Source organism: Gigantopelta aegis, chromosome 14 (genome assembly GCF_016097555.1).
Source record: "Gigantopelta aegis isolate Gae_Host chromosome 14, Gae_host_genome, whole genome shotgun sequence".
Lineage (NCBI taxonomy): Eukaryota > Metazoa > Mollusca > Gastropoda > Neomphalida > Peltospiridae > Gigantopelta > Gigantopelta aegis.
This window is the reverse complement of record NC_054712.1, coordinates 41,647,800-41,671,851: the sequence shown is the minus strand read 5'-3', so window position 1 is coordinate 41,671,851 and position 24,052 is coordinate 41,647,800. Positions and strand designations below refer to the sequence as shown.

Here is a 24,052-nt window from a genome sequence, read left to right as displayed (position 1 = left end):
TCTTCACGACCTTGACTTTTACTACTTCAGTAATTCTCGTGTTTGATTGGTTAATAACGTGGGCAGGTCCTTATCTGTGACATTCGATTGGTTTATAAAATAGGACTTTATTCCTGTTATGTTTATAATATTGATAAAAATGAGCAATTATGGGACCATGATCTTAATTTGCATTAAACAAATTAATAATTATATTAAATAATACAAATCTCCCATAGGTCTTTGCAGTTTTGACTGGTATGCGATCGGTCACTGCGATAGCGTTCAAAATTGGCTATTTGTCCGTTAACACGTAAAGTTTTATTTTCCCCAACAATACGTCAGAAATGTTCTATAGTCAAACGTCCTTTGAACTCTCTCCACCTTTACACCCATCCCAAAAATATTGTATTTTATAAAATGAATTTGGTGCGTTCTGTGGTATTTGATTTTGTTATCTTGATATTACATTTTGTTATTTGTCTAAGCTTTTTATGTTCTTATTATGTTGTCTAATGTATGCCATGCCATTTTATATGATCCATATATATAATATAAATAAATTATTAGAATTTTTAAAAATTATTATTATTATTTAATTGTTTTATTTAATGTGTGAGCGTGCGCGCACGTGTGTGTGTAATATAAATGTCTGTGTTGTTTTATTAACAGAATCCACGTGCGTAGAAAGGTGGCAAAAAGTGTGGGGGGGAGGGGAGGGGCACACACACACACATATATATATAAATACATGCAGAAATATTTTTTTAAAATATCCCCCCCCCCCCCCCCCCCCCCCCCCCGCTTCCTACGCCAGTGTTTGAGAAATCTACTCATCATCTGACGCAAGCTGATTAACGGTTTGCATCACCTGACGGTTTTGGTCCAATACACTATTCTATTGAAAATTATCAAGCTCGGGACACCAGTCTACGATTGTTCATTGCATGTCTGCTGAGGTTCCGTGAGCATGGCGAAAGCAAAGGAGACGAAAACATTTAGCCTGAAGGATGTGAAGGAAAGCAAGGAGCCGATGCTAGTAATCCACGACAGTGTCTACAACGTGGCCAAGTTTCTGGAAGAGGTAAGGAGGCGCCTGGCGCCTGGGGATGCATTCTGTGTAGGCGTGACTAAGGGCTTTTTATTGGAGTGCCACTTTTCGAACGAGTGATGCGTACGTGCTGTTGTACAGACACCGACTGTCAAAACACGTCACATGGCCATTTCATTATTAACCTTTAGACTGAATGCCAGACAACTCGGCCCGGAGGACAACTCGGCCCAGACAACTCGGCCCACGTCGAGACAACTCGGCCCAGAGTTCTGAGACAACCCGGCCCACCGCGAGACAATTCGGCCCGGAGTTCAGAGACAACTTGTTGGACAAGTGTTGTTTTTTAAATTAAAGTTTTCTCACTGAAATAAAAGAATGTGTTTTTGTTGGTATTGAATTAGTCCCACCTTAACCTAAACGTCCCGAAACGATTTTGAGACAGGTATTTATATTTTAGGGGATTAAACATTTAAAATACATTTCTTGAATTTGTAACAGACTTTGACAAAAACTTATTTTGTAAATTATATTTATAAAATTTAAAAGAAAACTTATTTTGTAAATTATATTTATATGCACTAAGTTAAAGTAATTGGATGGGTCTGACTCGGGTCTCACTCGATATTTCGAGGGGTGTTCAATAACTTTAACTTAGTGCATATAAATATAATTTACAAAATAAGTTTTCTTTTAAATTTTATACAATCCAAATTACTAAAAACTAGCCAACCGTAATTTCTTTGAGGGGAGGGAGGGGGTAAGGTCGACCTGTCAATCTCACTTAACCTTCTGAGTACTGCAGGCGAGATATCTCGCCCGATGTCACGTCAGTCGACACTGTATGCTGTATACGGTGCTTCCCCAATATAATGAATTGTAGCAGCCCATCCAATAACGAACTTGTAGCATGATATTGATTGACAGCTTGTCAGTACAGTACATTAGCATGCAGGTAGAGACTTGCACGTGCTAAGCGACATACAATGTATGTTACATAAAACATGCATTTCAAAACGCTGTTTTTTTTTCATATCTCAAATTTTTTATTCATTTATTCTTATTTGTAGTTTGTTTTATTTTCCCCGTGTCTTGTAAAAATATTAAACATTTGCCTTTCGTGTCAACCTTACGAACATCTCAAAAGAGTTGGGGGTGGGTGGGGTGGTCTATCACATGTATTGAAAATTGAAATGTATTAAGATGGGCACTAATCTAAAAAAAAATTGTATATTAAGTTTATATATGCCTATATTGGTCTGATGGTAATGTTGTTTTAGCATTCTGTGATAAAATAAAATATATACTTGTGAAACCCAATGGCCAGGGGGCAGGATAAAGCTCGGTGGTAAAAGCCCTCGCCTAGGTGATGCGGTCGCAGGATCTATCCAGCTCAGTAGATGTCTACCACTGGGCTTTTTTCTGTTCCAACCAGTGTCCCACAATTGGTTTATCAAAGGCGGTGGAATGTACTATCCTGTCTGTGGAAAAGTGTTTCATGCTGAGTGTTTCGTTCAATAAAAAACTCCTTCCTCCCTCCCCCACCACCAAATTATGTTTAAATAATGTGTCCGCACATGTCCTTATTTTTGTTTTTTTATTATTATTATTGTTATTTTTTTTATAAACATGTAATGAACGATTCCGTGCAGCATGGTGTATTGTTCTATCTCACGTGACAACAGTACTATCACTATATGCACGTTTTGTGTGCGACTCAAGTTTAGGATATGAATTGCACATGCACAGGGGGCGGGATAAAGCTTGGTGGTAAAAAGTCATCAATCGTTAAAAAGTCTTTGATAGTCTATAGCATCTTAAAAATTGCAGCAAACTCGGGAATGTCCCTTTAACATTGTTTGAATCCTGGTTTGGATAGACAAATGACAAGTGGTGTATCTTTTTCTTTTTGAGACGTGGCCTCTGATCGAGGAAGATGTCTCTTCAAGGCAGAGATTTATCCAGGATTTTTTTTGCCAGGGAGCCATATTTGCAGGGAGTGGGAAAATTAGGGCAAGTAAATCAATTTGGGATATTTTTTCAGGCCACTGAATAATACAGTACACAACTGTTAACTTTATTTCTTACAACAAACATAATTAAATTTATATTTGGAATTTTTAGAATGGCTGGATAATTCCCTGTAAGGATTTATCGTAATCTTTTTTCGCTAATGAATGTTTTATTTTATATTTGTGTATTTTTGTTTTTGTTTTGCAGCATCCTGGAGGAGAAGAAGTTTTGATAGAACAAGCAGGTGGGTAGAAATGTAAGATCTTGTGTAGACATTGTCTGATGAACAGGTAGGTGGGTAGAAGTGTAAGATCTTGTGTAGACATTGTCAGATGAACAGGTAGGTGGGTAGAAGTGTAAGATCTTGTATACACATTGTCTGATGAACAGGTAAGTGGGTAGAAGCGTAAGATCTTGTGTAGACATTGTCTGATGAATGGGTAGGTAGGTAGAAGCGTAAGATCTTGTGTAGACATTGTCTGATAAACCGGTAAGTGGGTAGAAGTGTGCAGGTCTTGTGTAGACATTGTCTGATGAACGGGTAGGTGGGTAGAAGTGTAAGGTCTTGTGTAGACATTGTCTGGTGAATGGGTAGGTGGGTAGAAGTGTGCAGGTCTTGTGTAGACATTGTCTGATGAACGGGTAGGTGGGTAGAAGTGTGCAGGTCTGGTCTCAAAAAGGAATTTGGTAAACATTGTCTGATGATATTTTATGGATGTACCTGTTAGACTACTAAAATATTACTCCTGAATGTTGTCATTTTATCTTTATGAAATGCGACTCATGTGATGTGATTGATGACTTCATTTGATTAGGGAATGTGACGTTCGCCAGAAGTTAATTCGAAAACTGTATGCCGTTTGTATGTGTATAGCTATTTTTAAAAAATAATTATCTTTAGCTAAATATTACTTGAATTTGGCTACAGATTTTTTTGATCAAGATAGAACATTTCTATTAATTTGTGGCATGCATCTTAAACCCTAATTAATTTATACTTCATTTGGTGATATAGGGACGAGACATAGCCAAATGGTAAAACATTCGCTTGAAGCAGGGTCGGTCTGGGATCGATCCCTGTCTGTGGGCCCATTGGGCTATTTCTCAATCCAACCTGTGCACCACGACTGGTATATCAAAGGCTGTGGTATGTGTTATCCTGTCTGTGGGATGGTGCATATAAAATATCCCTTGCTGCTAATCGAAAAGAGTAGCCCACAAAGTGGCAAAAGTGGGTTTCCTCTCTCCATATATATGTAGTCCTTAACCATATGTCCGACGCCATATAACCATAAATAAAATGTGTTGAGTGTGTCGTTAAATAAGACATTTCCTTCCTTCTTTCTTCATTTGGTGATAGTCTGCTCACTGCTATAACAGTGTTTGTATCTACAGGTGGCGATGCGACGGAAGCATTCGAAGATGTAGGCCATTCTGCCGATGCTCGTGAATTGATGAAGGATTATTATGTTGGTGAAGTACAGGCCGTAAGTTTTAGATGTTATCTTTCCCATTTTTTTCTTGCCTTTACAAAGTAAAAAAGCAAACCTTGAGTATGATCACTTTTCTGACGACGCTGTGTCAGTGTTGAATTATGCATTTAGCTCAATTTTAAAACTAAGTTCTAGATCAATGAAAGTGGTTTATAGTTACATCTATGAGTGTACATCTATGAATGTAATTTTTTTTTTTAAATTCATTAAATTAAAAATTTTAATTGAATGGTTTTAGGGTTTGTTTTGGTTCATCCCACATATAGTTTTGCAGACTTCAATTATTATTTTTAATCAGGATTTTATTTATAAAATTTGATTTGACACCCATGGCTATGAAATTGGGAATTTTAGCATCATTTTAATAAACATTGGAAACTTTGTTTCATTTCAGAAACATCTTATTAAACCAATTTAGAATTAAACAAGTAATACTGTATATATGTATATACATGTACTTGTGTGTATTCAGATAAATATATCTATCGTGCATTATGTTATTGGGGAAGGAAGGTTTATCAAGTGAAAGAGATTTACATTCAGATTGGAAATTTTTTACTCCAAAAGTGGGAATGAAAAACGACATAGCCTCTGTAGAATGGTGGGGAATGGTGCCCATTATCGGTGTCTAGAAACATACATGTAGGTGATTTAGAAACAGGTGATAAAACCCTGAAAAATTTGCAATGCCTCCAGATATTGGACTAAAATTGTGTGTTTAGCTTTATCATGTACATTGTAGAGTAGCAGATCAAGTTTGCCTTTCATAGCGATTCTCCCATTTTTGACTGAGTTATGAAACTCTGTACAGTATGTATTTCTCTGTAGCAGTATTCCCACAATTCTTATTTTTCTTGGAAAGTCAACTGTGAGTTTGTTGTAAATATGAATTGGCCATAATGTCCATTGCAAATCAGTATTTTTTAATTCTTATTTTTAAAATTAATTAAATTACATTCATTGTTTGTGAAAAAACCTAAAGTGAGTGGTCTTTTTTTATGTTTTAGTTTGTCGAGATTGCTGTAACATGAAGTTACTCCTATTTTTCTTGTTTCTTTCAGTCAGAAAAAAGGAACGAAGATATACAGGTTTGTATAAAGATTTATTATGTAGGGCTACTATTAAATGAGGGAGGTAATTAACAACTTTCGTCATGGTTTGTTCCTAGATTTATTATGTAGGGCCACTATTAAATGAGGGGAGGTAATTAACAACTTTTGTCATGGTTTGTTCCTAGATTTATTATGTTGGGCTACTATTAAGTGAGGGGAGGTATTTTACAACATGCGTCATGGTTTTGCAGGGCTCAAACTTGAGAATTTGTCTCAAAATTGACATGGTTGAAAAGCCCCACTGACGGCAATTTAAAGTCTGCCCACAGCAATGTATCTTTGAAACTGACTTTTGCAGCAAATAATAACCAGGGCCCATATTTTCGAAGCTATCTTAGCCTACGAAATCGTGAAATCATCGTAAGCTATGACGTCACTATGGCGTGCGCTGTAGTGACGTCACAACCTACGACGGTTTTACGATTTCGTAGTGCTAAGATGGCTTCGAAAATAGGGCCCCAGCCTCGGTGGCGTCATGGTTAGGCCATCGGTCTACAGGCTGGTAGGTACTGGGTTCGGATCCCAGTCGAGGCATGGAATTTTTAATCCAGATACCGACTCCAAACCCTGAGTGAGTGCTCCGCAAGGGTCAGTGGGTAGGTGTAAACCACTTGCACCGACCAGTGATCAATAACTGGTTCAACAAAGGCCATGGTTTGTGGGAAGCGCAAATAAAAGATCCCTTGCTGCTAATCGGAAGAGTAGCCCATATAGTGACGACAGCGGGTTTCCTCTCAAAATCTGTGTGGTCCTTAACCATATGTCTGACGCCATATAACCGTAAATAAAATGTGTTGAGTGCATCATTAAATAAAACATTTCTTTCTTTTTTTCTTTGCAGCAAATAAATAAGACTGAAAGGTGGTTTTTTTTTTTTTGTAGAAATATTTTAAATGTATTAATGTTATATACTGGCAGATAATGTACATCAGGCGTAAACATTTTGCCATCAATGAGGAGCTAATGACGGCACTTTTGTGCTGTTGGTGATACTCATGACCTGCAGCAATTTATATTACGTTCAAACCCTGCTGTTGCGTTATGAGATGTGAAGGGAGGTATTTACATCATGGCTTGTCTAGGTTTATTGTTGGGCCATGGGCCGTTAAGGGGAAGTAATTCACAACATTGTTTATTTCTAGATTTATTGTATTAAGCTATGGGAAGCGGTGAGGAGGGGGGTTGTAATTAACAATATGGTTTATGTCTAGATTTTTTGTGTTATGGTATGGGAAGTTGGGGGAGAGGGGGGAGTAATTCACAACATGGTTTATGTCTAGATTTATTGTGTTGGCATATGGTTCCTCCCTCCCACTCCTGAAGGTGTATCAGTTACATGTTTGTTTTAAAAGCTGTTGGGATAGTCAGATCAATCCAGGGGAAAACAGATCAACTATTTTAGGTGGATGTTTTTTTTTATTAATGTAACAAGTCTTGGGTTTTTAAAAAAATATTTTAGTGTTTTTTATAATGAATAAACAAATTTCTTTCTTTTTCAGCCAAACACTGGTCCCACGCCAGCTGCACCTAAAAGCAAGTAGGTACATGAAAGCGTAACATAATTCAGTGCTTGATATCATGTATTCTGGTAACACCAGGGTCACCAGGGTGGGATTCTCAAGATACAATTGTGGGGGGGGGGGGGGGGGGGGGGGGGGGGGGGGGGGGGGGGGGGGGGGACTCTATATCCTTTGTCACCTGCCCTGTCAGTTTAACGTAGCACAAGCTTCTTCATTTTAAAAGGAATTCCTACCCATCTGTTATTTTCTAACAAAGCTACATGTTGTGTAGGTCATTTAAATTGCTTGAAACTAAAGTTTTGAAGTGTGCTCTTAGCTATGATATCACTGTTATTTTGCTTTATCCTACAATTCCATCCAGGCTTTTCCCAGAGGCATATGGCGTGTAAGCATGTTGGGGAGGTGTAAGCATCTTAAATCAATTGCCGCTTAGCGTTAATTGGACGTGGATGACAATTAGTTGTTGGTTGTAACAACTTTTGAAACATAACAGTACACTGGTATCCACAACTCTAATAGATGAAACATAACAGTACATGGGTATCCACAAATCTAATAGATGAAACATAACACAGGTATCCACAACTCTAATAGATGAAAAATAACAGTACACGGGTATCCACAACTCTAATAGATGAAACATAACAGTACACGGGTATCCACAACTCTAATAGATGAAACATAACATTACATGGGTATCCACAACTCTAATAGATGAAACATAACGGTACACTGGTATCCACAACTGTAATAGATGAAACATAACAGTACACGGGTATCCACAACTCTAATAGATGAAACATAACAGTACACTGGTATCCACAACTCTAATAGATGAAACATGTCCTTAATACCTAATTAGGTGCAAGACCCTCAACACCCTTTCCTTTGACAACGGTCGATTGCTATTTCAAAATTTATTTTTTTGTCAATCAAGGTTTAGGACTTGATTTTATTTGCCATGTGATGTTGATCACTAAGTGTCCTTAATATTGTTTTTGTCAAATATATATATATATCTATCGTTTGAAGTGAAGACCAGTGTACATTATAATATTGTTAAACAATAATATATTGTTCTATAGGCTGGCGAACTAGTAGAAATACTGGCAGGCTAGTACATTTTAGTTGATTTTGGTCCGGCAGGTTAGTGAAATAATTATCCATTCCTGCACCTCTGCTCATGCTTTTTCAACAAACATCAGCTTTCTCTCGACTAAACATTGACAGGTTTGACTACTAACACACCTGTCTTAATTTGGCTTGATTGAGAACAGATACTTGTATATATGCGTTAAACTGACACTGAATTCTTAAGTGCCTTTAAAAATATCCTGGGGAAAGGCTTGTATTTCATACATGACAGCTAGGCGGGATGGAGACAAGTGGTAAAGCGCACACTTGGTGGGCCCATTGGGCTATTTCTCATTCCAACCAGTGCATCACAACTAGTATATCAAAGGCTGTGGTATGTGCTATGCTGTCTGTGGGATTGTACATATAAAAGATTCCTTGCTACTAATGGAAAATGTAGCATGTTGCCTCTCTAAGACTATAGGGGTGAGACGTAGCCCAGTGGTCGGTCTAGGATCGATCCCCGTCAGTTAGGCTATTTCTCGTCCCAGCCAGTGCACCACGACTGGTATATCAAAAGCAGTGGTATGTCTTATCCTCTGTGGGATGGTACATATAAAAGATTCCTTGCTACTAATGAAAACATTTAGTGGGTTTCCTCTCTGAGTGTCCAAATGATCATGTATTTGACATCCAGTAGCTGATGATTAATAAATCAATGTACTCTAGTGGTGTCGGGGACTACATATATAATAATGACATAATCCTGACTCGACTAGATTATTTCAAAGTAGATTTTTGATTATAAACTCTTTAAATTGTTAAATTTCGGTACTGTACATGAATGCCAGTGACATTTTGTGTTCAGATAGAGATGACAAAACTTGTTTATTTTATTGATGATGACTGTCACCAAGTATTAGTATTGAAAATGTCAATAACAGAGGATTGATGTGTTATAGATGAATAACAAAGCAAATGACAATAGTCATCCTACAAGACAGGGACGGGACATAGCCCAGTGGCAAAGCACTCGCTTAATGTGCGGTCGGTTTGAGATCGGTCCCAGTCGGTGGGCCCATTAGGCTATTTCTCTCTCCAGCCAGTGCACCACGACTGGTAATTCAAAGGCTGTGGTATGTGCTATTCTGCCTATGGGATGGTGCATATAAACGATCTCTTGCTGCTAATCAGAAAGAGTACCTTGTTTCCTCCCTCAATATCTGTGTAGTCCTTGACCATATGCCCAACACCATATAACCGTAAATAAAATGTGTTGAGTGTGTCGTTAAATAAAATATTTCCTTTCCTTTCCTTACAAGATGATTAAGTCATATCCTTTCACCCCTCATGGAGAGTATTCCATAAAAAGGCAAAATGGCAACCAGCACAAAATTACATGCTTTTTGCCCTATGCGATCCCAGAGAAGTCGATATTGGTGACAGTTATCATCTGGTATGTGAATCTGTGTAATTGTAATGTTTTTTTCAAGATTTCTGTCTGGGTATCTTGTGGGTAAAATCTAATGAGAAATAAAGGTACATGTAGGAGAGCAATTTATTGTAGTTGTTAACAGTTTGGGTCGGACTTTAAGTTCGACGACAGTCACTTTTTGGACCCTTGTTTTGGCTTCGTACACAATAAATAAAACATATCCAACGGTAATTTTCTGATATGATATATTTGACAAAAGGTACTTTTTAAAACTTAAAATTAATATTTTGTCCAGGATTATGAAGAAAAAAAAAATACCGACCTGTAAACAGCATTGTCTGCTTGCTATAAGAATTTGACAGGGGTCAAGGTTAGTAGACTAGTTTTTATTTTAATGTGGAGTAGAATTGTAATAATATAGCTAATTTTGAATTTAAATGACGTCAGTATTCCTGTAACGTCACTTTGCACCTCCTTATAATCACCATAAACTGGGTACACGATGTTTCCTTTTTAACAATATTGGAAAAATTCCAATGCAAAATTGCTATTGAATTTAAAAAAAAAAATTTTAACATTACTAATGCACCTGAATGTGTTTGAACAAAGTCTTGTGATTAAAAAATTGTACCTTTTACGGAATATGGATTTCAAGTGTAATTACGGTAAGATATGCTATATTTATTGTGTACGAAGCCAAAACAAGGGTGCGAAAAGTGACTGTCATCGACTTTAGTCCCGGGGGAGTGATGGGGAGCCAGTATGACAGCTTCCCTCAAACAGCGAAGTCTGCATCATAAATCATTATCCTTACCATCATCATAATTCTAGTTTTCATTATCACTGATGGCTTTGTGTTCTTCTTTCTCTTGTAGTGGAGGGTGGAGTAGCTGGCTTCTGCCGCTGGGAATTGCTATAGCTGCCGCTCTCCTTTACAGATTTGTGATAGCCCCGGCAGCGAACTAGCATGCAGACAGGACGAGAAACACACAGACAAACAAGACAATGTGATAAAATAATGTTGTGTGCGGCTGCCTATCGGACGGCAAATCCACGAAAAATGGACCAAAAATAACGTTAGTGCCAGTCACTGAATGCTAGGTTCAGTGCTTCGAGGGACATTCTACATTTTAGAAAAGACTACGGCCATATCTAGCAACTATCTCTGCCAGTATTGAGCAGGATGTTTGAGGTAGTTAGGTAGGGGAATATTTTGTATATAAATCAATAGACGATTTCATCTTAAGAGACGGTAGATTTTGAGAAAGTGTAAATGAATAATGTAGCAGTTTTTCTATTCGGGTTCAACCAGATTTCTTTGTTTCTGTTATGTGCAGATGTGTTGCTGTCGCAGGGCCTGTTCAAAAGGAACCCAAGACTGCAATTGCCATAATATTCCCTAGAAAGAAAAAATTATGAATTCTATTTCTATTATTAATTGATTAGTCACTTGGTATGGTGTCAAAAATATATGAGAAAAAAATTGGATTCTCATATTATTATAGAAAGTTGCAGGAATCCAAATGAATTCTGGCAGAATGTGACAAAATAACACGGTCTGTTTCTTTTCCATGTCTTTGTATTTTAGCTGGACAAATCATTGTTGCCAATTTAGCATGTTTTTTAAAAATAAGTACAAGTAGTTAAGTTCAAACAGGGTTTCTGGCAGAAATTTGTTTTTGGGTATGGCGCTATAGAATTGAATAATTACAATGTGTGTGCTGAATGCAACCGCAGTAGACCGGAGGTTAGAAAGAAAATGGGTTACGTTTATGGTTAGGGTTAAGAAAATCATACAGTAATGATAAGAGTCATTAATTTTATCAAACAGTTAACTTAAAAAGATGAATCTGCAAAAAATGTTGGGTATGGGGCCATACCCATTTTACCCTGTGGCAGAAACCCAGTATTTTTTTTTTAAGTTTCGTTATAAAGTGCATTTATCTAATTCAACTTTAAATCATGTCAAAAAATAGGTAATGGTTTTCTCTGGGTTCATTAAAAGTAGTTATTATTATTATCATTATTATTATTATTATAAATATGAAATTATTTCCCTACTTTTTGTTATTTTAATTTTTATATTTATTAATCAGAAAGGTATACCTGTTTTAGAAAAGTACAAATAATGCCGTAATATTTTAACCATTGTAGTGTTACAGGTAGTCTCACAATATTGCTAGCAATTTATGGATATGAACATCATGTGATTTTCTCTGGAAATCCTAATTTTAGCCCTACCCTAAATGTGTGTCTCACAGTAACCAGATTTCTTAAGACTTTAATTTTTGTCCATTGTTGGCCCTAAACTTGCAACCTAAAACCTTGCAAATTGGTCATTTAGCTTTTCCATCATTACAACCGGCATCTGTGTGATTCCGATTTCACTGGTACCAACACAGAGCCTTTTAGTGGTAATAGCTTGGGTGAAATTGGCATAATCCATCTGTGTATACCAGTGCATTTTGACAGTCCCGCCATCCTCCCCCTTTAATAATCCAGTTTAGAATAGAGTCCACCATCTTGAAATACTTTTGGTTACTTTTTAGTGAACGACATTGTAAGGCTTGTATCATCAGAATGTTGTTATATATTACATTATCTTATTACTACACTTTATCCATTAATCAAATACCAGATTTTGTTAGAATAATTGCATTTATTTGTATAATTTGTAGCATATTTTATTTGTACCCTCATATAAACTTAGTAATACATTTCATTTTTGGGCATTATAAAATTTATTACCAGTAATTCTGTGAGTTGTGTAGAGTAAAAATAAAACACCCAACATTTTAACATTATCAATCACTCATGTTTATATCTAATCTCAACACAGTGTCGAAGACTGGGATTGTTTATATATTTAGCAACTGATTAACTAAATACTGCACATTTGTATTTATTTAGTATTCAATTAACTAATAACTGCATATTTTTATTTATTTAGTATTCAATTAACTAAATACTGCATATTTTTATTTATTTAGTATCTCAGATTTTTGTTTTGGAAACCGAAAACTATTTCATACTCGTGGAATTAAATTATGGTTGCTGCCCTGAAAAAGAAAAGTCTGATACCATATTTTTATATCGGTCTTTATATGCAGTTACATTCTAAAATATTTGTGCTTGGCTACTGGGTTTTCATAAAATCAAATCATTCACGTTCACAGTTGTGTTATGATTTGATACCTGTTTTCCTTGATGCTTCTCTCCAACAGTTGTTTTACTATTTTACTAGAATAATTACCCAGCTGAATGCACCAAACCAGTCTCTGTAATGTTTTACTAGCTACAGTTCGTGAACCAACTGTAAAATCAACTAGTAACCAGTAGTTGGTTTAGGCCAGTCTCTGTAATGTTTTAGTAGCTACAGACCGTGAACCAACTGTAAAATCAACTAGTAACCCATGGTTGGTTTACTAGAATAATTACCCAGAGAATTCACCAAAACGGTCTCTGCAGTATAGTGGTTAAGCCATCAGACCTGAGGCTGGTAGGTACTGGGTTCGCTCCAACTCAAGTTTTAATGGGGGTAGTTATGAGGCCACTACAGAAGACTTCTCTCACTAATCATTTACCCACTGTCCTTGTCTTACAGCCCAGATAGCTAAGGTGTGGGTGTCCAGGAAAGCATGCTTGAACTGGATATACATGTAGACACAAATAGTAAATTAAAATGAACTGGCTGTCAGTGCAGTTGTCTAAGGACTTGTTCTTCCAACTACCTGGACTACACATTATTCGGGTTACTCTGGCAGTCAGTGTAATGGGCTGGAAATCAGCCAGCGAACCACCTTTGCCCTGATGATTTTGTTGTTGGTTTGCGTACTGTAGCAGTATATGCCTACACGGCCTTTTGAGCATAAACGCAGGACAATCGGGATCGAGACAGCCAGTCTTCTCAAATACTTTGTGTGCCGATAATAAAGTACATGCGCTGAAAATCAGGCATTTGTTTTGACCCCTCTGCCTCCATATAAGTCATCACTGCTCCCTCCCCCAACAGTGTAAACGGAAGACATAGATCCTCCACACTGAAAAGTAGATTGAGGAATGTTAAAACCTGGAAAATTGTACATTTTAATTCTTGAAATTTTAAGATGTACTGGGTTTAACAACTCTAATTTGTTAATAAAAATTTTTAAACACCTGTTATCCTACTTTAGGCCTTATTTTATAACACTGGCACATTTTTATGGGAGTATATTACATACAGGTACTGTCAGAAAAACCCATTCACCCAGTGTACACCTTTTTTGTATACCATGTCAGAATTCTCCCCTCATCCCCCTTGTGATGTACATACTTATGGATGCTTCCTCGTAAGAACCAATACATTTTCTAGTTTTGTCAACTAAATTGTTGCAAGTTCAGTTCATTCTATTCTATTCAAGAGAATTATCGTGCACATTCAGAGCAAGCTGTTGTAGCGCACGCCTGTCCTGGGCACATATGTCAGCTTTGGCTGGCTCCTCCGTCCAGGACAGGAAAGTTCAGTTGTTTATTGTAATGTACAAATGTATCAGAAGTTGTGTACTCGTCAAATATAAGTCTAATACTGAATATGTTAAATGCTCCACATGTTCAGTAATGTACAAGTACAGTTTAAAATCTGCATAATTATTTTGTTTGAGCCTTAAGCTAAACTGAAGTATAATAAATTTGTATTTGTTTGCCTTGTCGTTTGTCGTCTTATAATACCATGATATGTTGATATTTTTAGCATATTAGTATGTTTCACATTTTGTTTCAAAATACATGTAGCAAAATAGATTTCCTGAGAAAAAACTTCAGGGAATCTTTATTCTTTGTTAACCAGGGCCCATGCTTACAAAACTTAGTCTACACTTTAATAAAGTCCAGACTTTAACGTAATGCTATTTGAATGACGTTAAAGTCTAGACTTTAAGATTTATAAGCATGAGGCCTGTATTCAGTGCACCTAAAAACACCAACAGACTTTGTATAACCATGATGTACATGTAGCTGCATGGCGAGATTTTGTGTATGGCAGGTGACTGATCATGAAGTTAGCATGACGTAGCTTTTGGATGTCCTGCTTACGGATCACCTTCAGAGTGATTCAAGTGTCCTACGATATGGCACACTGAGTACAGCCCATACTTGTAAAGGTTAAAATCGAGACCCCAAGACCTGAGCAATAAACGGTTTGTATGTGTGTGTGAGACTTTACTAAACTTCATTATGGACTCCAGTGTTGAAAGCATTGTACCACAACTGTAGCACACATTGTGAAAAGAGAAGCCATTTTAATCTTGAAGCAGAAGCTTGAACTTGAGAAGCCATTGTAAAACACGGGTAGTGATAGGAACTCTATAGCTGTAATGTGTATAATGCGCAAAAAGCTTGAAAGCTGATGTCAGAAAGCATATTGTGTACTTTGAATCACAATTGCTTTCTTTTTAACTGTCAATTTTGAACTCTGCTCTTCACACCAATGTCTCACGTCCCGGCATAATCTGCTGTTGAAGGAAACCCTACTAACACCAAGCTGGGGCCTCCGGGTAAGAGGGGGGATTGTAAACTGGCCTAAACCATTTATGGGTTATGTGTAACCCATTGTGACGTTTAAATGATGTCCTACATTTAATGCAGACCACAAAATGGGTGTGCAAATCAAGATTTGTACAAGCAACACGCACAATTTTCAGATGTAACTTCTTTTTTTCCATTGGCTTTCAGCATTTTTATTGTTTTTCTAAAAGGATGGGTCTGAATTAAAGTAACTAGGGGTATATGACTAAATTTTAATGTATAGTTTATTTTATCAATACTACGCACATGTATAACCATACCTACCGTGTATTAATATTATGGGCTACCCTTATACATTAAAACCAGAGTTGAGTTTTATTATGTGTATTTGAGAACTGCACGATGTAACTGTTTAAGTATGCTGTATAGAAAAAGTGCTGCTCATAGCATAACTTTGGTGCATTTTGAGTCATAATGTGCATTGTGACAGATTCTACTCATCACTATACTATTGGCTGTTGTTGAAGAGTAAACATTTGGTTTGTATCTGTACACCTGTGACCAGCAGCAGTGGCTGATCCAGAAAATCCATTAGTGGTGGGTGGGGGGGGGGGGGGGGGGGGGGGGGGGGACATGAGGTGGAATGCCAATAGAACTGGGGGAGGTTTAGAGGGGATCGTAGAAAAAATGAAAATTAATATATGATAAAATTATAACTGTCACAAAATTTAGGGGGCCCCTGGGCCCCCTCCCCCTAGATCCACCTCTGAGCAATTGTACAGATGTTTTGTTTTATAAGAAAAATCCACCAAAAGAATTCACAACATCTATTGAAGCTACCAACGGCACATGTCTAAATATGACTAGTAGTTTGGCAAACCGTGATTGCCAAATTATTAAACATTAAAATTGGTCTGTCCCCTCTGAGAAAGAACTGTAAAAATCATTTTTCTTTTGACCTTCCATTGTATCATTGTTATTATCTTTGATTCTGAGATATTTAATTTAGATGGTCGAATAATTACCGGTAAAAAAAACAAAGAGAAGACTGTGTGAAAGAATGTATAATATTTGAATTGTAGTATATACAGAAATCACTTACAACTTGTTTTCAGGTTAATAGTTTTACATGTATCACAATAAAAGACTATTATTCACATTTTGTGTTTATCCTTTTGTTCCCCCCCCCTGTTGGGCCTAAGTGACAGTTGTATGATGATCCATTTCATCCTTTTGTTCCCCCTTGTTGGGCCTAAGTGACAGTTGTATGATGATCCATTTTATCCTTTTGTTCCCCCCTGTTGGGCCTAAGTGACAGTTGTATGTAGATCCATTTTATCAAGTCTTAAACACTAATTTCGAATACGCCCGCCATCCATTGGCAGCGATAGTAATATCCGTCATCCATTTATTTAGGCCGCCATCCAAAATCACAAGTCGTGTCATCGTCTTGAACTACCAGAGTAATCGGGTTCATCATCGTTTACAAGACATTTTCGAAGTACTTGTACCCTGCAAATTTTAGGTACCATCCCTTCCCTCCATCCCTTTCCTGAATACTGGACAAACCAATTTATTACCTTCATTCCAGGGCAGAGAGTCCAGATAACTGAGGTGCCTGCCTGGGAGAGTTGTGAAACATGGAACACTAGTCGTAGATCCAAACAAATAGAAAAACTTTTTTGTTTTTAATGACACCACTAGAGCACAATACATGTAATTTATTAATCACTGTGTCAAACATTTTGCAATTCTGACATTTGGACTTGGAGAGGAAACCCGCTACATTTTTCCATTAGCAGCAAGGGATCTTATATATGCACCATCCCAAAGACAGGATAGCACATACCACAACCTTTCATATACCAGTCTTGGTGCAGTTCGTCTGAATGAGAAATGGTCCAATGGCCTACTGACAAGGATCAATCCTAGACTGACTGCACATCACCACTGAGCTACCGTCCCACCCCAGTTGAGGACACCGCCAGCGAGGATTAATCCTAGACCAGATGTGCTTTAACACTGGGCTACATCCGTCCCAGAAAGAAGGAAGGAAGGAAATGTTTTGTTTAACAATGCACTCAACACATATTTATTTATGGTTTATGGCATCGGACATGGTTATGGACCACACAGATAATATAGAGATGAAACCTGCTGTCGCCACTTCATGGGACGTCACATGGGATTAGCAGCAAGGGATCTTTTATATGCACCATCCCACAGACAGGATAGTAAATACCACAGCCTTTGTTACACCAGTCGTGAAGAACTGGCTAGAACGAGAAATAGCCCAATGGGGCCACCGACGGGGATCGATCCTAAACCGACTGCGCATCAAGCAAGTGCTTTACCACTGGGCTTCGTCCCGCCCCCCCCAGAAAGTTTATTCTCTAGACCAAGAGACACAATAAAGATAAAACCTCACGTGGTGTTGTAAAACATTCCTTTTCTTTCCCCAATAGACCCTGAAAAATTAAGTACTGAAAAAATATTCCTTTTCTTGTAACTGTATCACACAATCCCACAGTTGGTCTAGGATCCCTTGTTGCTAATTGAAGATAGCTGCCCATAATGTGGCGACAGTGGGTTACACCTCTCAATATCTGTGTGGTACTTAACCATGTGTCTGATGCCATATAGAGAATAATACATTCGTGACCGTTAGATACCATTTATCTCACAACGAGTTGTTTTAAAATGTATCTAACAAGCGAAAGCGAGTTTGATACGTTTTTAAACAACGAGTTGTGAGATAAATGGTATCTAACGGACACGAATGTATTATTCTATTTCTTACATATCCGCAAATACCAGGTTTTAACATCTTTTTGGACTAAAAGTTATTTACAGCCGTTGCATTTGTAGCGAACTTACACATCACAGACACATGATTGTCAGGTTAACTATACGTCACAATGTAATCTATTTCCACCATGTTGCTTTTCACTGGCTGCTTGGCACTGGTGACCTGGTCATCACCTAGGAGCAGCCAGTCGTATGTCATGAAATTGTTAAGACACATTCGTGTGTTAACAACCCATGTTACCAAAAATAATGCATGGTGTTCTCACCAACGGGTGTGTAAGAAATAGCCGTAACTGAAATGTGTTGAGTGCGTCGTTGAATAAAACATTTCCTTCCTATCGCACAATTCTTAAACAATAATTCAGTTCCCTCAATTAGTACAGTGTGTGTACTACCCTTTACCCATCATGCATCCTCGTCCTTTTCCGCTAATAAAGCTGGCACAGTATTAACTAATGACCACCGGTAGTAGGTGGTTACAACTGCCTTGTAACCACAAAACACTCCAAACTGGTCAGAATAAGTCCACAGCTAAAGTGGATGAGAAATGGCAGGTGTGTGGCATGTATAGTGACAAGAGAGGGGCACCTGTTGCAGTAGGAGAGACAAGGACTGGGATGTGGAGGTGGACAGGGAAAGAAGCTGACAGATACGAGTTGTCAGATCAGGAAGAAATGAGTTGAAAGAAAAGAAAGAAAGAAATGTTTTATTTAATGATGCACTCAACAGATTTTATTTTATGGTTATATGGCATCAGACATATGGTTAAGGACCACACAGACTGAGAGAGAAAACCCACTGTCATCACTTCATGGGCTACTCTTTTCGATTAGCAGCAAGGGATCTTTTATATGCACCATCCCACAGACAGGGTAGTACATACCACGGCCTTTGATATACCAGTCGTGGTGTCCTGGCTGGAAAAAATAGATGAAATTCAAGGAAAGGGAGCACTGGGATAGAAAAAAACGTTTTCCTCAATTATTTCATAAACGGATGTTACTAAAATAACATTCTCAAAAATATAAGTAACACAATAACCATTCTTAATAATATACATATATTTATATAAAAATGTTCACAAAATTTAAAATGTCAACAATAAAAAAAAAGGTTCAAATATACAACAGGTGTTATATAAATGCATACAATTTGAATATTAACAACATATTCTAGTATATATTAACATAAATGAATTTTATAGACATGGTTCAGTTACTTACATACATTTGAGATATTTACATTACCTACATGTACATGTATTGTGTAAGAAATTCATAAAGTAAAGTTCAGAAATGTTTATTTCATGTCGCCCATAGAGATGATACAGCTCTCGGACAAATGTTATACATTTAGTATAATGTAATACATCCTCCACCTGAGTAGAACATTTTATATTGGAATGTAGATTATTTGTATATATATATATAAAAATTTAATTATGTGGATTAAACTCTCTAGCTTACTATAAACTTATATAGTGTCACTCTTTCTTCAACTTATTTTCACGTTTAAATGTATATCCAATTAAGGTCCAAGCATGTCGTCCTGGGCACACACCTCAACTATCTGGGCTGTCTGTCCAGGATAGTGGGTTAGTTGTTAGAGAGAGAGAGAGAGAGAGATAAGGGTGTAGTGGTCTTACACCTACCCATTGAGTCGTTAAAACCCACTCTGGTTGGGAGCCGGTACCGGGCTATGAACCCAGTACCTACCAGCCTTATGTTCGATGACTTGACCATGACACCACCGAGGCCAGTGTCACTCAACTGCACCTCTAAGAGCACCTCTAAGAGGCTGTTTCGGGGGGGGGGGGGGGGGGGGGGGGGGGCAGGAGATTGTTTGATCTTTTCTCTAGTTTGTCCACGTCCCCCTACTCTCATCCCCAATATTTCCTGGATCTGCCTATCTTTGAATACTCTGGCGTTGTTAAATAAAACAAACTTTACCTTTGAATATTTTAATGCATGTTAAATTAAAATGTTTTATAAACTTAAAAAGTCAATTACATGTATTTGTGATGCAAAATCATGATTAATTTAATATATGTAATTAATTAGAATTGTAATTTACTTTCTCAAAGCCTGCAAAGTGATTAACATCCATCAATGGAATCATAAAGCAGGTATCACTGGTCTATGGTCAAATGAGATAATGCAAAAATGTAAGATTGAGCTGAATGAAAAAGCTGCCAATGTCAGAACAGTAACAAACCATACAATGTTGTCCAGATGAGACAAATATATACTCTTTAAAAACGTAGGGGAACTGTAATATGAATTTACAATTGCCAAAATTGTAAGGTATATTAGCTATGGGGAATGGTTATATGATAATAGTGAATTAATTGGGCAAACATTACAACCGGTAGTTCAATATTACTGTAAGTTTTACGACCACCAAAGATCTTGAAGGATGATTGGGTGTCAGAAGTGAAATTTGAAAGTTGACATTTTTTTAATCAGTAAATCGTAAATTCAAACAATAAAAATGACTAAAAACAAAACAATAACAACTGTATGATCAACAGAATGAAAACGATTAACAGAAATAATGTTCCACAGTGATTAATCAACCTTCCTGGAAATTGTCAAAATCGAGAATGACACCCCATGCACATGTACGAGGCAACTACGTGATGCATGTGCAAACTATGGAATGTGTTTTGGTGTATTGATAGACAGACCTGAACGTTCTTTACTAGGATGTCTGTGGTCAAAATGTATGTTAGGTCTAATAGTTGATATTAACATTAATATTTCAGATTCCCCTACTTTTTTGGAAGAGTATAATCTTTTCCCATTAAATAGAGCATACATTGAGGAATAGTAAGTTTCATGGAATGTAGATCTGCCCCATGCAAAAAAAAAAAAACCCCAAACAAAACAAACAGAACAAAAACAAGAAGTGTGCAGAATCGGTTGACTGAACCATAATTATGTTAATGTAAGTTATGCATGGTAGAATATTATTAACATATACACATGTAACATACCAGTAGTAACAACATGGAATCGTTGTGGGTATAAATATATATATATATACCCTGATAATCCTGATGAGCATGCAGATTAAGTACAACTATTAATATAGTTTGCCATAGCTTTCTCCGAGACTGATTTGTCAAAACTACTGATCTCTATGATTAAATCAGAACCTTAGTCTGAACAGTGACGTGATCTGTGATGGCAGTTTGACTTTAGACATTTAAACAATATTTATTCCACCTCTGTAGCTGGTGGAACCGATTGACAGGCGAAAGCCTATATCAGGACCTCTCCCTACATATTACAATGACACAAGTGTTTCCTAAATTTGTCACATTTATCCTGTACATTATAACATGAACACAATGACATACCGTACTAGTACTGGTACATTACACATTCCTTAAAGTGGTGTATCCCACATATTTTGCTAATATCTGAAATATAAACATGCATTATATCCCATATTAATTACGTACATGTATAGCATATACCGGTAAATGTGGTTTGGGTATTAAGGTTAAATTATGATGGACAATTTTCACACACTGTTTTTGCTTCATTTACAATAAACCTCTAACAGTATTTTTATATATAGCAGAATCTCGTCGGCTCGACCTCGGAAGGGTCAAAGACACCACAATGCTCGAACCAAAAACGAAGTCTCAAGTTTATTGTTCTGTGATCCCTTATATTAACTGCTCCAGGGTCGAATATAAGCCTTCGCTCTAACTAAATTTTCAGTCCCATCTGTGTTAATAGCTATATTTCCCTCGACCTGGTGATCCATCAAATATCAAATGGTAAACCACCAAACAGAACCAACAATTGCTACGCTTTGCTACAGTTGGTCATTACAACCTTCGGATTAATTATTTAGGTGGAACAAACTATAGATAAATTGGGGAATCACAACAATAGCCATGCAATTCTTTCATTATCATACTTGTCATGTTGTTGGTTACATGACTATCGGTTATGATCTTTCAATTACAGCTCGTTTTATGGTAACCGTGAGATGAACCCTGATACCAATTAGTGCACAAACAGACCTCAGCATAAAGCATTACTTTGAACACAACATTTCTGGAAACTGGACAGTGCTGGGTTTGTTTGTAGTTGAAATATTGAAATTGTTTAGTAATAAATTCATGTAAATACAAATTATGAATTTGCCATTTATTTATTTCAGTGCACTTACATGTACAGGGCTCGAAACTCACCAAAAAATATTAATGGATGTTGACAAATTAAGTTAAGCGAACCATGAATAAGAATTTAATGTGGAATAAATTATATGCAATACAAATATTAATAGTGGCTCGTGTGTTACAGCTCTAAAGAAGATAATAATATTATTTGGGAGACTAACGCCATTATTTTTTAATATTTAAGTCTCCCAAAGGGGACATTGGTTGCATTTGGCGACCCGGCCACAGGCAGTTTCGAGCCCTGATTTAATACATAATTTGTATCTCATTCAACTTTCTAACTTTCTGTCCGATGTTGACCGAATGACTCAGTCGAACTACCCGATGGGTTGAACACTTTCACAAGCACCGACGGGGTTCGAGCCAATGGGATTCAACTGTATATATTATTTTGACAAATAAGAACAATTTTTTCTTTGACCTTTTTAAAGTACCGTATATATTTTTGTACACTTGTGAATAATAACAATATACTGACAGTTACATGTAAACGATATTCTCAACTCAATATGAAACAGACAATTTAATTACATGTAGTTTAACAGGTTTGGATAAAACAAATAAGACCAGCATATCATGTCTCACATTATAGATAGTTTTGGATGTCAGTACATGGGTGTATTCGAAAACTGACATTACTTCTCAAATTCCCTACAATGTCAATAAACTGGGTACATGATGTTTCCAGTAGGAACAGGGTCAGAGTGATGGCTGGGCCCCACATGACTATGAAAATGTATGCAGGATTTTTGTTTTCCAACTCTATAAAAATAAACATAAAATCTGACTTGACACGTACCCCCATCCCCACACTAGAGCAGGGCTCACCCTAGCCATTGCCAAATTATGCAACAGCTAATTTTACAGACAGTGACAATAACATTTAGTCTTGACTTTGGATAATAAACGTTTGTATAGATTAGCCATTTTTTAATCATGTTCAAGAAAATATTCTACACATTTCAAAATTGGTTAAAACTAAATTCTTTCCAGTGTGAGTCCTGTTAGAGACTGACCCCCCCCCCCAAAAAAAAAACCCCACCTACCCCCTCCTCCTCTTCAGATATTGTTGCTATGGGCCTGTAAACTGATGTTTATACCCATCAATATATAAGACTGATAGGAGAAGAGGAGGAAATCTAGAGGGGTCCAGGGTGGTGAACTGTAAAAAAAGAGGAAATCTAGAGGGGTCCAGGGTGGTGAACTGTAAAAAAAGAGGAAATCTGGAGGGGTCCAGGGTGGTGAACTGTAAAAAAGAGGAAATCTAGAGGGGTCCGGGGCGCAAGGAAATACAATGTTCCATAAGAGGAAAACCGTGGATCCGAGGAGAATTCCCACCCCTGCTGATTCAAACAGTAAGTAGATCGGCTGCCATCAGTAAAATGAAAACCATCAAATGTGGTTTGTGTACATGTATATGCAAAGCATTATGCTTCTGGGTGTATGAGAAAATACACTGATATAATATAATACAGACTATTTTATACTTGGCAACTGTTTGTGAAACATGATTAATAAGGCGAGATATGCCGATAACTGATGACTCTTTGAAACTATATAAAAATACAATTTTCACAAAAGATAAAAGTAAATTACCACCAAAGAAAAGAAGGGGATAAAAATAATTAATTTTACAAATCAATAAAACTAAACTGCAGGCGAACATGAAAAAATTAAAATGATTCTTTGGGTACATGATTCCTTTCAATTAATATTTAATAAATGCATTCAGATTTATCCAGACACATCATTTTATATGTATTCGGAAAGTAAAAATTAAAGAAAAAAAATCATAAGCATTAAATAATTTATAATGAAAGCAGATAATGCTACCACTGGTCTATGACAGTGCAGTGAAATAAATTAT

The 24,052-nt window shown here is 36.9% G+C and overlaps 1 protein-coding gene across 1 annotated transcript; it reads left to right on the top strand.

Moving 5' to 3' along the window:
* The first annotated feature begins 906 nt into the window (after positions 1-906).
* LOC121388566 (cytochrome b5-like) lies at positions 907-16,338 on the top strand. Its single transcript, XM_041519950.1, has 6 exons — positions 907-1,063; positions 3,251-3,287; positions 4,439-4,530; positions 5,598-5,624; positions 7,148-7,185; positions 10,553-16,338. Exons 1-6 carry the CDS (start codon positions 950-952, stop codon positions 10,641-10,643), a joined length of 399 nt encoding a protein of 132 aa, XP_041375884.1. The 5' UTR covers positions 907-949; the 3' UTR covers positions 10,644-16,338.
* The last annotated feature ends 7,714 nt before the right edge of the window (positions 16,339-24,052 follow it).